At 41.0% G+C, this 14740-nt stretch overlaps 1 protein-coding gene across 1 annotated transcript; it reads right to left on the bottom strand.

The window, feature by feature from the left end:
* Positions 1-3793: 3793 nt before the first annotated feature.
* On the bottom strand, positions 3794-14088 carry LOC107787558 (casein kinase II subunit beta-1-like). Its single transcript, XM_075255161.1, has 5 exons — positions 13596-14088; positions 6728-6946; positions 5158-5267; positions 4789-4954; positions 3794-4156 (listed from the first exon to the last, which is right to left on the bottom strand). The coding sequence occupies exons 1-5, from the start codon at positions 13831-13833 to the stop codon at positions 4002-4004; spliced, it is 888 nt and encodes a 295-aa protein (XP_075111262.1). The 5' UTR covers positions 13834-14088; the 3' UTR covers positions 3794-4001.
* Between the last annotated feature and the right edge of the window lie 652 nt (positions 14089-14740).

Consider the following 14740-nt stretch of genomic DNA (forward strand, 5'->3'; position numbering starts at 1 on the left):
ACATTATGGAATTCGATTCTAAGAAAGAAAGTTTAGCCAACATACCTGTTTGAGTTTTCCTTAAGTTACTACAGTGCCCCGACACTTCTAGCAATTAACAATGAAAAGGGAAATGCGAGAGTGAGTTTCCTTTCATTGTTTGGATTGAGGAATGTGAATTGAAGAATTTGAAAATTTAGTCTTAAACAATTTACATCAATGAGAAATATAGCTTACCATATGATAAACTTATTTTCAACATTTTACGTAAAGAGAGCAAGAAACATGCATAGCGTATTGAAGAGTGACATGGAGTAGAGACCCAAAAGTTCGACAGATTGAAGAGTGAGCGTAGAATATAGAAGAGAAAGCAGATATCTCAACAAGCTAAAAAGTAGGTCTGGAGCAAAGTGAGTAAGAAGTTCAGAGTAGCTTGACGAATTTATGAGTTATAGAGAAAATTAAGCCCGTGAGCATGTTAAAATAGATAGAGAAAAACAATTGTGAAAATAGATTTGCTTAAGTTTGACTTTAATATCTTGTGCAAAATATGAGCATCATCCAAAGTTTAATGCAATTACTGATATAGTTAGAGACATTATAAACATGTGTGGAAATAGATATCTAACAGGAGCCTCAAAGGCACTACACTTTCTTCGTTCTCTCTCGCGAATTAACCAATACAATTTATTGAAAGATGCTCTAGGAGATAAATAAATACATAAATCTAAAATACGACTTTTTCGAAAAGATTTTTCACGTGGACGAAAAGCTGGATTATCCATTTTACTTTTTCAAAGGTAACTAGTTTTTCTTCTCTTTAAAGTCTCGAGATATAGCTGATTAAGTATTGATTTTTCTAATAGGAAAGGATTAGGGACCTACATTAGTAACTTCTCCGCCCTGATCACGCATCTGTCTAACTATAATTAATGACATTAAAGGTGAAATAGGCGGCGTAATTTTCATATCTTTAAAACAATAACAATAAAACCAGTACATTTTTACAGGTAGAGTTTGGAGAGGATAGTGTGTACGCAGACCTTACCCCCACATAGTAAAGGTAGAGATACTGTTCCAATAGACCCTCGGCTCAGAAAAGATAAGAAGAAGAAAGAAAGAAAGGAAAAATGAAAGAAAGATAGAAATAAAACGAAGAGAGAAGAAAAAGAGGGAGAAAAGAATAAGTACCAAATAGTAAAAACAAGGAAATACGATAACTGAAACGAACTAAACAACATGACGTAATATAGATCAAAGAATATGAAAGAACATGAGTGCTACTAATACTACTGGTAAAAAAGGAGAAACTTTCAACTACCTAATAACTTTCTATCCTAATCCTTGACTTCTACACCCTCCTATCAAGGGTCAAGTCCTCGGTAAGCTGAATCAACGCCATGTCCTGCCTAATCACCTCTCCCCAATACTTTTTTGGCCTATCTCGGCCTCTTTTCTAACCCGTCAAGGCCAACCTCTCACACCTCTTAACAGGAGTATCAATGTTTTCCCTCTTAACGTGCCCGGACCATCTCAGCCTCGACTCTCACATCTTATCCTCCATGGAGACCACTCTCACTTTGTCCCGAATAACTTCATTCCTAATATTATCTCTCCTGGTATATCCACTCAGCCATCTCAACATCCTCATTTCTACTACTTTCATCTTCTGCACATTAGAGTTCTTAATTGGCTAATACTCAGCCCCATACAACATAGTCGATCGAACCATAACTCTGCAAAATTTACCCTTAAGTCTTGTCGGCACATTCTTATCTCATGGAACACCGGATGTGAGCCCCCATTACATCCATCTCGCTCCAATACGATGTGTGAAATCCTCACCAACCTCCTCGTTATCATGGATAATAGACCTGAGATACTTGAAACTACCTCTTTTGTGGATAACGTGAGTATCAAACTTCAAGTCCAGGTCTACTTCATGAGTCACGTGAATTTACACTCCAAGTATTTTATTTTGGTTTTGCTCAACCTGAAACCATTAGACTTCAAGGTCTGTCTCCAAACCTCCAACCTTGTGTTAACCTCACCTCCTGTCTCGTCGATCAACACTATATCATTGGCATGCAACATGGCACCTCCCTTTGGATGTGCCGCGCCAACAAGTCCATCGCCAAGGCAAATAAAAATGGCCTAAGAGTTTATCTCTGGTGCAGCCCCATCACGACTGAAAAGTGTTCCAAGTCACCTCCCACAGTCCTCACCCCAGTCTTAGCACCATCATACATATCCTTAATCACCCTAGTGTACGCTACTGGAATGCAGCTAATATCCAAACACCTCCACATAACCTCTCTCGGAACTTTATCGTATGCCTTTTCAAGGTCAATGAGCACCATATGCAAGTACTTATTCCTTTCCCTATACTGCTCTACTAATCTCCTCACTAGATGAATAACTTCTATAGTCGAACGTTCCGGCATGAAGCTGTACTGATTCTTAGAAATAGACATGTTCCTCCTCACCCTAACTTCCACCACCCTCTCCCACACCCTCTATAGTATGACTCAACAGTTTTATACCCATATAGTTGTTGCAAATTTGGATATCACCCTTTTTCTGGGACAACAGAACCATCGTACTCCATCTCCATTTCCCGAGCATCTTTTTCGTTTTAAAAATAACATTAAACAACCTTATAAGCCACTCTAAGCCAATTTATATCCTTACAATTATCACAAATTCCATGCCTCTCTTTTCTGTTCATTTACTCTATCGCATTTTGAAAAGGATGAAGAACCGCACGGATATTATTGGATGATTGAGATCCTCTCTACTCTTAACCAAATATTTTGAGTCCAAATTTAAAAAATGGGAAGTTTCTTAGTAGGGATCATTTTGCCTTCCTTAGTGAGCCTATTCAGTGTGAAGCCGAATTAATCAAAGCCAGTAAGTTTCAAATACCGGATGATTTTAAAGAAGGATGAAGAAACTCTTGTGCTCATGTTGAACGTTTATTTTGAATTGGAACAAATGAATCTAGACTTTCATGGACAGTAGTATTCCAAAAGTTGCAATTCCACCGCTAATATTCAAACGAAAATCCTGCCTTCATTTGGAAGGTTACAAAGCCTATAAGCTACCAAAGTTAGGAAAAGCATCTTCCACCTTTCAATACTTGACACGCAGGTAACGAAAGAAGCAAAGGCGGACGAAAAAAAAATTGAAGAGGAAACATTGAAAACTATATACTCCAGATGAAGTCACACTCCCTTAAAAGTTTTGACAACTTGTCGTGACTTGACTTCCTTTCCAATGGAGTAGGTCAAGAGTTGCCGCATTTCAATTTTTAAAAAAAATTATATATACTCTATTACTTATGTGAAAATCGAAGTCATACTTCTTTTTGTTACAAATACAAATACTCATAATGCTATTAGAGGATGAGGCGATGAGCTTTTCTGGTTGAATTGCCATAACTGTCTAGCCATTCAGGAAAATAATTTTACTTGTATGTATGTACTATTTCGGTATTTCCTCCTCCAGGCGAAAGTCGGATTGCCAACCACTTCTGTTTTAATTTTATTTTTTTTCTTTTAATTCTATTTCAGGAACGTGTATTTGGTCTAACTTCATAAAAATTGGCTTATAGTGTTAGAAAAACTACTTTTAGAAATGCCTTTCGGTCATTCTGTGTGCAAGTAAGGAGAAAGAAAACGAGCATTTTAGTAATGTTTTGTTACCAAATATTGAGACATCTATTTTTTCCTTTTTAACAATGAAAAATTAGGCCTGTACCTTCTTAACTACCATTATGCAGCAAGAAAACGGGATTAACAGATTGCCAGGATTACATGAGGAAGCACGTCAATAAAACTGGAAAAAAAATAAGATTACAATAGAGATTTGGGGGACAAATTTTAATTGAAAGATTGGCCACAGTTACTTTTACATCAATGAAAACAATTGTGGACATTAACTCTACATTACCCAATTCTACCATGACGAATTGTACAAATGACAGGTAAGAACCATTTCCTGGCAGAAACTACGCAATCTCATCAAATTTCACAGAGGGCCTTCAATGTCGTCCTGTGGAGTTTAAAACCGAATACCCTGGGAACATAATTCTGCGATTGCTCTTGCGGCTTGAGATGCCCATAAGTCATAAAAAAGAGGTGAGGAAATGTTGTCCCAATGTAAGCTCCGTCAATATCTTGGCCGGTTAAAGAAATCAGATCCAAGGATGAGTAATACTTTAGTCACAGTAAGGGAGGAAACACTAAAATGAACTGTGTGCAGAACTAATCTGGATGTTAATATGCATCCCATGTCCTAAGGCAATTCAAAATATGCAGAATCACAAAAGAAACTTCAAGCACAACCAATCCAAGCTAACAAAAAAAGAAAAGCATACATGAGAAGAGCAGTGTTGTTTGAAGGATCATTAGATACATGCTTAAAACCTGAAACTAGGGCGAAACAAGTTGTGTGATTTGCCTCACTTGAGAGGCGCCTTCAGTGCAGGCACTAAGGAGCCAAGACATGTGCATCATTACCCTTGGGCACTATCTTGATGACAGTGACCAAGCAATAAATATTTTACCTAAATTCTTTTGTGTATATGATTCGTTTGGGTTTATAGTTATTTAATTTTGAACTACAAATATGTTTACATCTTTCCCTTCAATTGTGTCTTTCTCCTTTAAGTCAGGCACTTAATTTGCTCTGCAGTTGGCTTAAAGCGCAAATAGATGCCAGTTTTTTTCGCCTTTTGCCTTTAATAGCACTTGCTAACGAGGAAGTGTTTTAGGGAAAAAGGCATAAAGTGATAACAGTGAAGGATACTGCCTTGGTATTTTGATCGTGGATAGTAGATATCTTCACATTTTGGACAATAAATTTTTACAGTACTTGAGCGTGGAATATCAGACTGACCAACTGGAAGACAAGGCTGTCCACTGCAATAAACTCGTGGGCATCTACCAAAGTCGTAGTTCTTGTACTTCTCCAACTGAAAAACGTTTACCAGGAAATCATTTTTCAAAAAACGAAGACCACCAAAGGAAAGGAAAATACGGGGGTTGGGTGTGTGGGTTTTTTTTTTTTTTTTTTTTTGTGGGGGGGGGGGGGGGGGGGGGGGCGGTAGAGGAAGCAACCAAAGCAGATAACACCAGAATCCTAAAAACGGCGACAGCCTGACATAAGATGCATTACCATTGCAGCCATTCCCTTGCTGGTCAAAATATATCGGACGTGGATCAAGCCATAGAGCATCTCTGCTGCTGATTCAACCAATTCATTCTGCCCTTCAGTGAACATATCACCTATTCAAAGCAGGACAAATTAAAAACTCCTATTAACATTTTTAGTTGCAGTAAAATAGAGACCAAAATTTGCACTTTGAATGGGAAGAATGCCTTGTTTCTCAACACGAAAGCCGAAATTAAAAACAAAGGAATCCAAAAGCTTGGTATGGCACCATATGTACAAGGACAAGCTAGCAAGGAAGAGGTTATTATTTTATTCTGTTAAGAAAAATGGACCTTGGTTTGATTCAACTCCAACAACTAGCTCATGAGATGAGTAATTCTCAAAGACCATACAAGGAACAATAATTCATCTCCTCAACCTATGTGGATATTCTAACACAAGATTCAACAGTTTGTACCGAAAAGCCTGTTTAATTAAGCAAAATAATAATCCCAAAGTTAGAGCACATCAATTTTCCTAGCATTAGAATTCATTCGGTGACCACAATATGTGATTACAGCGGCATGCCTCTTCACAAAAATGAAACAAATGAAAATCGAATATTCTGCAAAGCAGACAGAATTATGTACAAAGTTTTTTTGATCGGTCAGAATTATGCATAAATTTAATAGTAGCATCTAATTTCAAGGTAAAGTAGTCTTTTTTCAGTCAGAAATTTGCAAAGAACTAAAAAATCCCTATAGATATTGGCTCTGTTTTCATCCAAGTTAAGCCAGACGTCCCAAACCAATTGAGCAAAGTATCTGATTTGGGGGATAAGCTGGGGACCAGTTCCATACTTCCTCTTTCATTTTTTTTTTTTTTTGGGGTGGGTGGGGGGGGGGGGGTGTCCCAATTCCTTAAGGTTGCATTCATAAAACAGATAAACTATTCTTCAGAGGTTTAGCAGGCTTATCAACAGAGACTGAATGTTTATTTGCGCTAACTTTTTATCAATAGCCACCACCAGAAACTACCCATCCCAGGAGAGTTTATCTTTCTTTTCTTTTTTTGATAAGGTGAGAGTTTATCTATTGAAACAAGAAATTTTTCCGAATTCCTGAAATTGGAACCTGCAGAAGTGATGCCCAAGCACTACACAGTTAAATCTTGAAAATATGTTTAATAACAATTGGAATTGGAATGGAGACGTCCTACAGAAAGAATAATTAGATGGTGGACTTGGCAGATTGATATTTTAACCAGCCGTACAAGCTAAAACAGATCACCGACTGTTTCCATCAGATAGAGATGAAGCTTAGATTACACCAATGATCTTATACGCAGTAACTGTATAGCTCTGCAGGAGTCCTGAAATAACAACATGATTCCAACAACCTTGAAGTGCCAAAGACAATAACCAGGCAACACTAATGATGTTCAGTATGTTTCCACTATGACTAAAATAACCTAACCCTTTTTATCCATGGAAGACCAAAAACTTGCATCATTAGATTGAAACGATAAGTTAAATGTAGTTCTAGTGCAATCTATCCAAAAATATTAGGCAATCTAAAGAAGCAACTATACTTACCATGCGAGGATTCAACATCAAGGATTAGATCAAGTGCAAAGTCATAGTATGGAACTTGACTGCTCAATCCACAGAGGTTAAAATCATCTTGAATGTAGTCGTCATCAACCTTGCAGAAGAACTCATTCCCACGCAGGTTACAAAACCAAGTAATCCATGATGTGTCATCTCCATCAGAATCACTAACATCAGATTCTTCACTGTCTGATTCAGATTCCTCTGCAAAATACACATCCATGGCATTTACTCATATCTTGCTTAAAATGCAAGTAAAAAAGTCAAATCATTAAGAAAACCGAAGCATAAGCAAAATAAAATGGCTGATGTCCCCAGGAGTAATGAAAACATAGTGGCCACATACTTTGGCTTTTCCAGTATCTTCGGGTGAAACACCAAGAGTACAACAACAACAACAACAACTACCCAGTAAAATCCGACAAAGTGGGGTTTGGGGAGGGTAATGTGTACGCAGACCTTACCCCTATCCCGATAGGGCAGAGAGGTTGTTTTCGATAGACCCTCGGCTCAGAAAACAAGAAAAGACAATTCATTAGTAACTCTAGTAGAAACCGTAATAGTAACAGAAGCATAACAACCAAAAGATAAATGACATGCAATAACAGTAACCAGTAACTAAGGCCCGGGGCTAAGATAAACAGCAAGAATAGTGTGGATTCAACATAAACTGCAAGCCATCTAAGATCAACCCTAATCCAACCCCGCCTCACCCCCGGTATGAAGTAAGGAAAACTTTACTACCCCCTAACCTACAACCCTAATGCTTGACCTCCAAGTCTTCCTATCAAGGGCCATGTCCTCAAAATCTGCAGTCGTACCACGTCCTGCCTGATCACATCTCCCCAATACTTCTTAGGCCTCCTTCTACCTCTTCTCGTACCCACCACGGCCAACCGCTCACACCTCCTCACCGGAGCATCAAGGCTTCTCCTCCGCACGTGCCCGAACCATCTGAGCCTCGCTTCCCGCATCTTGTCATCCACAGGGGTCACGCCCACCTTCTTCCGAATATCTTCATTCCTAATCTTGTCTATCCTAGTGTGCCCGCACATCCACCTCAGCATCCTTATCTCTGCTACCTTTATCCTCTGGATATGGGAGTTCTTAACCGGCCAACACTCTGCCCCATACAACATGGCCGGTCTAACAACATCTCTACAAAACTTACCTTTGAGAATCGGTGGCACTTTCTTGTGACACAAGACTCCAGATACAAGCCTCCATTTCATCCAGCCCGCCCCTATACGGTGAGTGACGTCCTCGTCGATCTCTCCGTCCCCCCTGGATCATCGACCCAAGATACTTGAAGCTATCTCTCTTGGGGATGACCTGTGATCCAAGCCTCACGTCCCTGCCTACTTCCCTCGACTCAGCGCTAAATTTGCACTCCAGGTACTCTGTCTTAGACCTGCTCAATTTGAAACCCTTAGACTCGAGGGTCTATCTCCAAACCTCCAATCTCTCGTTAACACCGAACCTCGTCTCATCAATTAGAACTATGTCATCAGCAAATAAGATATACCATGGCACATCCCCTTGAATATGGTGTGTCAATGCATCCATCACCAAGACAAATAAGAACGGGCTAAGCGCAGAGACTTAGTGTAATCCCATAACCGGGAAATGCTCTGAGTCGCCTCCCACAGTCCTAACCTTAGTCTTAGCTCCATCGTACATGTCCTTGATTGCTCTTATGTAGGCTACCGGCACGCCCTTTGCCTCAAGACATCTCCAGAGCACCTCCCTGGGGACCTTGTCATACGCTTTCTCCAAGTCAATAAACATCATGTGCAGATCCTTCTTCTTATCCCTGTACTGTTCCACCAACCTCCTAATAAGGTGGATAGCTTCCGTAGTGGAGCGACCCGGCATGAACCCAAACTGATTGTCGGATATAGACGTCGTCTTCCTCACCCTCAACCTCCACCACCCTCTCCCAGACTTTCATGGTATGGCTAAGTAACTTGATACCCCTATAATTGTTACAACACTGGATATCACCTTTGTTCTTGTACAACGGTACCACTGTACTCGACCTCCACTCCTCCGGCATCCTCTTCGTCCTAAAAATTACATTGAACAACCCAGTCAACCACTCCAATCCTGCTCTACCCACACACTTCCAAAACTCAACCGGGATTTCATCTGGCCCGGTCGCTCTACCCCTACTAATCTTACGCAAAGCCCCCACGACCTCCTCCACCTTAATGCGCCTGCAATACCTAAAATCTCGGAGACTCTCTGAATGCCCCAAGTCCCCTAGCGCTATATCCCGGCCCCCCTCCTCGTTCAGAAGACCATAGAAGTACGTTTGCCATCTCTGCTTAATCTGGGACTCTCCCATCAATACTCTACCATCCTCGTCTTTGATGCACCTTACTTGGTCCAGATCCTGGGCCTTCCTCTCCCTCGCTTTAGCCAGCCGAAACAACTTCCTATCCCTGCCTTTCTCCCCTAATTCCTTGTATAGGCGGCCAAACGCTGCATTCTTAGCCTCCATGACTGCCAGCTTTGCCTCATTCCTTGCCACTTTGTACCTCTCTCTATTCGCTCTCCTCTCCTCCTCGCTCGTGCTCCCTGCCAACTTCGCGTACGCTACCTTCTTCGCCTCCACTTTACCTTGGACTACGTCATTCCACCACCAGTCGCCTTGGTGCCTGCCAGAAAAACCCTTAGATATCCCTAGCACCTCTCTTGTCGCCTCCCTCACATAGTTCGCCGTCGTTGACCACATAGTGCTTGCGTCTCCACTACTCCTCCAAGCTCCTATAGCGGATAACCTCCCATCCAATTCCTGGGCTTTATCCTTGGTTAACGCTCCCCATCTAATCCTCGGTCGGCCACGAGCATGCCTCTTCTTCCTCTTCATCATAATGCCGACGTCCATCACTAAGAGCCTATGCTGAGTCGCGAGTGTCTCTCCCGGGATAACCTTGCAATCCTTGCACAAACCTCTATCACTCCTTCTGAGGAGAAGGTAATTGATCTGAGTCTTCACCGCCGAACTTTGGAAAGTAACCAGATAACCAGATGCTCCTCCTTCTTCGGAAAAGTCGAGTTCACAATCACCAGCTCGAAAGCCTTGGCGAAGTCTAACAGCGAAGTACCTCCTCTGTTCCCAACTCCAAGGCCAAAGCCGCCATGCACCTCGCCATAACTACCAGCAGCTGACCTAATATGGCCATTAAAATCCCCTCAAATAAATAACCTTTCAGTAGGTGGAATACTGCGCACAATCTCGTCCAAACCCTCCCAAAAGCGCCTCTTAACCTCCTCATCCAAGCCCGCTTGCGGCGATTAAGCGCTAACTACATTGAGGGTGCACTAACCAATCACCAACATAATAAACATTAGCCTATTATTCACTCGCCTAACCTCCACCACAAACTCTCTAAGATCCCTATCCACAAAGATACCCACTCCATTCTTACCCCTCACGACTCTAGAGTACCACAACTTATACCCATCCGCATTCCTCGCCTTCGACCCTGCCCACCTAGTCTCCGAGACACAAGCTATATTAACCTTCCTCTTCTGGAGAATCTTTGCCAGCTCAATAGACTTACCGGTCAGCGTGCCTATGTTTCACGACCCGATCCTCAATCTACAAGCTCCCTCTTTCCCCTTACCCTCCTTGCCTCTTGTCCCATCTACTGACCCCCTCCTCACCCCACTTCTCACCCCCGGCACCCTTCGAGGACATGACCTTACTCTACCATCCCAGACCACAGCCACTATACCTATGACAAACTCCGGAAAACACTAACACAAACCCAAACTAGGAATAACACGTAGCAACTACAAGTGCTCTAATAATATGCTTGAAGTGATGCTAACTAAATAGTCACAATTTAACTAGCATAAAGAAAGATACAAGAAAGCGGGAGGTACCAACTCCCGATGGAAAAAATCTGGAAATATGACTTGACGTCGGTTACCGCCACGCACCACCACTGCCGCTAGGTGCAACTACTGAAATCGCCGCCTCCGTGAACCCTAAGCACTATTCTGATTGACCTAGACAAAGAAAAGGAGGAGACGAAAAAAGAAAAAGATGGTCCCACTGCCTCTACTGCCACTATACAGTGGGCAGCAAGCTTAAACGGGAAGGCAAAAGAGGGGGGTAGCAGGGAAGAAAGAGAGGAGAAAGAAAGAAGGGGGGAAAGAGAGATAGGGGAGAAAATAGAGAGGGGAGAAGGCGTAGGGGAAAGAAAGGAGAGATGAGAGGGGAAAGAGAGCAAGATAGAAGAGGGGAAAGAACTCGAAGGGGGAATCGTCGTCGCCAGTGTTCGCCGGAAATCTGCCGGCCCGATCACACCAGAAGAAGGACAACGAAAAAGGAGGAAAGAGAAAGAAAAGCAAGAGAGGGAAAGAGAGAAAAGAAAGGGAGAAGGGACGAGAAAGGAGGGGGGACTTACCTGTGACTCGCCGGCAATTGAGCGGCGATGGAGATGAGCACCGTTAGCAGGTGAACGTTAGAGAAAACGTTAGAGAGTGAGAAGAGTAGAGAGATTTTGAGCCTTTGCTTCCAAGACTCAAATCAATAATAGTCTACCTCTATAATATAAATCACTAGAAGATACCGGTAATCAAAAATCAAGGTTGATATCAAAAGAGTAATGAAAATAGAGAGGAAACCTGAGTTAGCTCCAAGTAACTATAGGTAGTAACTCAAAAGACTCAAATCTATAAGTCTACCTCTCTAAGATATAGCACTAGAAGATACCGGTAATCAAAATTCAAGGTTGATGTCAAAAGAGCAGTGAAAAACTGAAAATAGAGAGGAAACATGAGTTAGCTCTCCAAGTAACTATAGGTAGTAACTCGAAACAAATTGATAAATACTCTAGATTTCAATTTCCGTGAGACACCAAATGAAACCATCAGTTAATAATCTATTTACCCGTACCACCCTAAACCATAATAGCAAGATATTGCAGCTGAGTATTCATCAGTAGATCCATATACAGTGAATCCACCTCTTACAATGCCTGGTAAGCAGGTCCCAAGATTCCCAAAGAAGAAGCAATTGCAAAGAAGACATAATATCGTAAGCCATGACCAACAATGAATCATGCTTAGAACCAGGATACTCTATAAAACCATATATCATTTTACCTTGAACGTCTTGAGAATCTATGAACTTTTTACAATGTAACTTCATAAGATACACAAGGAAGCAGACGTAGAATAGAATGACATTCCAGTAATAGCTATTCCAGCCACATTCCACCTTTGATACTTGACAGAACTTTTCCAGTAATAGCTTTTCCAGCCACGTTCCACCTTTGATACTTGACAGAACTTTTTTCACATCTCATTTACATGCTTATTAGGAGAAATTGAATTTTTATTATTCCAGCCAAGTTAAATGCATTCTATCAGGAAATAAAACCTTAACTAAGGAAAATAGATCCATCTAAGACTCTACTGAGAAGCAGGGGTGGATTTAGGGGGGCGGAAGGGGGTTCACGCCGAAAAATTACACTATATATATAAGGCAAAATCTGTTTTTTACCTTTATATATTAAGTTTTGAACCCCCTTAGCACAACCCAAAAGTGTAGTTTAGTGCTCAAGGGGGTTCAAAATCTTCATAAGGTCATAGATTCAATTCCCACTAGCTACAAAAAAACTTTTTTGAACCCCCTTCGTGGAGATCCTGCCTCCGCCACTGCTGAGAAGTGCCAAAGAAGTCCCTTTTTGACAATAAGTGCCAAAGGAGCCCCCTTTAAATATTCATGCAGATAATGTAATTTCATAGTCTCATTCGGTCTGAATGCTATATGACTGAATGCTACATGAAGAACATAAGCCAGATGACGGAACGAGAAGACCCAGGATGTAGAAGATCATAACATGAGTGATTCGGCAGATTTGGATTCATATATATATATATATCCACCCATGTGGTACTTCATTCTACGATATATATAAGATCCATCTGTATAGATATCATCATCTACATCCAGAAAGCCATATGCTTTGGAAGAAGCTTGTACAGTTTGGGAAGGGGTTTTGATTGATCAAAAGAAGAATCTACTTCAACCGATATGCCCTTAGGCACGGCCATACATAACATAGAAATCACACTTGGAAAGGGTGGACACTTAGCTAGAGCAGCGGGTAGACACGAGTAAAGAAAATTGTAATCCAACAGTTGACATCAAAATTCTTTTTTTTTTACTACGATGGGTCTCCAGGCCAACTTGCGCGCACCTCGACTATTCCATCGGGTACCTATAACTCTGTCGGAGATGGGAAGAAATCGCTTAAGCCTAATTTCTTTTCTTATGACAGTGGTGTCCGGTGTCCTGACCAGCTTGCACGCACATCGATTATGCCACCTGTTACATGCTAACTCCCACTAGCACCGATACCGGGTAACTCTGCCAACAAAGGCTTAGGCAGATGGAAAGAAGTTTTTTTGCCTCCGCTGATATTTGAAAATCAAAATACTTAACCAAACCTAAAGCCCAAAACTCATCTCCAGCTATTTATTTCTAAGATCATAAAAAGAAATGAATGATTAACTACTAAACTAACCAATTTTTACCTGCAAAGAGCAAAATCTTATGCATTCAAAAACTTAAAAGCTGGTTGTAGCAGTACGAAAAACAAGTATTCCCTCTGTCCCATTTTACGTAGCAAACTTTACTTTTTTAGTCGGTCTCAAAAAAAATAACATTTCTGTAACTATAAACTTACAGACAGTGAGATTATTTACAGTCACAGAGATATTTATGATTGTTTTAGGTCACAAATCTCTAAAGTAATCTTTTTTTAAAACTCCAAGGTCAATCAAACACAGTCACATAAAGTGGGACGGAAAGGGTAACACTTGTACATACCATCAGAGCACTTGGTTTTGGTGATGAGAGTAGAAGAAGAAAGAGTATCCATATGCTGATTAATATTACGATGATGCGATTTTCCAGTTATAACAGCTGAGTTGGACGGAACAGCTTTCTTCTTCAACGCTCTGGATGTAGGTGCCGCTGAAGATTTCTCCAATTGCTTATCTAATGCAACGTTGATTATTCTCTTCCGATCCAACGGTCCTCCACCACCTCCTCGATCTCTATACATTTCTATATCTATGCTTCTAAATTCATGTGTATATATGTTCTGAGAAATGAATGATTCGATTACAGAAAACAACCACCGAAAGTTATGGAAATTGGGGAAATCGAGAGAGAAGAACAAGGCCAAGCTCTTATTATTTGTGTGCGTGTGTAGGGAGAGAGTGAGTTGGAAAAACGGATATAACTAGGGTTTCATTTCGTCTACATTAGCTAGGGGAAAAGGGAAAGGACACGACGAGCTCCTCTTCAGTTCTGTCTCTTCTTCTTTTATTTGGGTTTCCTCTTTTAAAGCTTGTTTGCATGGACTTATTTTTTATTATATTAACATAACAAGCACATTATAATTTGTAGTAATATTTTATACATAACAAACAACAACAACAACGATCCAGTATAATCCCACAAGTGGGGTCTAGGGAGGGTAATATGTACGCAGACCTTACCCCTACCCCGAAGGGTAGAGAGGCTGTTTCCAGGAGACCCTCGGCTCAAAAAAGCAATAGGAGATAATATATTAGTACCATAAAAATGCGTAATAAAAATAACAACAATATATAAGAGATACGAAATATGAAATACAGGATACGAAATACGAAATACAAAATAGATGGCTGGTATAGTACAACTAGAAGGTAAAGCCCTGCATCAATAGACGACCACTTACATTCCTAGTCTAACTCCTAACTAGATAGTCTCTCTCACTTGTGCTGTAGAAATATTCACACTCTCCCCTAACCTACAACCTTAATGCTCGACCTCCATAATTCCCTATCAAGGGCCATGTCCTCAGTAATCCTAAGTCGCGCCATGTCCTGTCTGATCACCTCTCCCCAATACTTCTTAGGTCTCCCTCTACCTCTCCGCGTGCCCACTACAGCCAGTCGCTCACACCTCCTCACCGGTGCATCAGT

This window comes from Nicotiana tabacum, chromosome 1 (assembly GCF_000715075.1).
Source record: "Nicotiana tabacum cultivar K326 chromosome 1, ASM71507v2, whole genome shotgun sequence".
Lineage (NCBI taxonomy): Eukaryota > Viridiplantae > Streptophyta > Magnoliopsida > Solanales > Solanaceae > Nicotiana > Nicotiana tabacum.

Excerpts from the sequence above, each read along its gene's own strand:
- LOC107787558 (XM_075255161.1), bottom strand. The coding sequence starts at position 13,833 with ATGTATAGAGATCGAGGAGGTGGTGGAGGACCGTTGGATCGGAAGAGA. Across the intron at positions 5,268-6,727 it reads TGATGTTGAATCCTCGCATG|GTGATATGTTCACTGAAGGG; the intron begins GTAAGTATAGTT and ends TGCTTTGAATAG. Across the intron at positions 4,955-5,157 it reads GCAAGGGAATGGCTGCAATG|TTGGAGAAGTACAAGAACTA; the intron begins GTAATGCATCTT and ends AACGTTTTTCAG.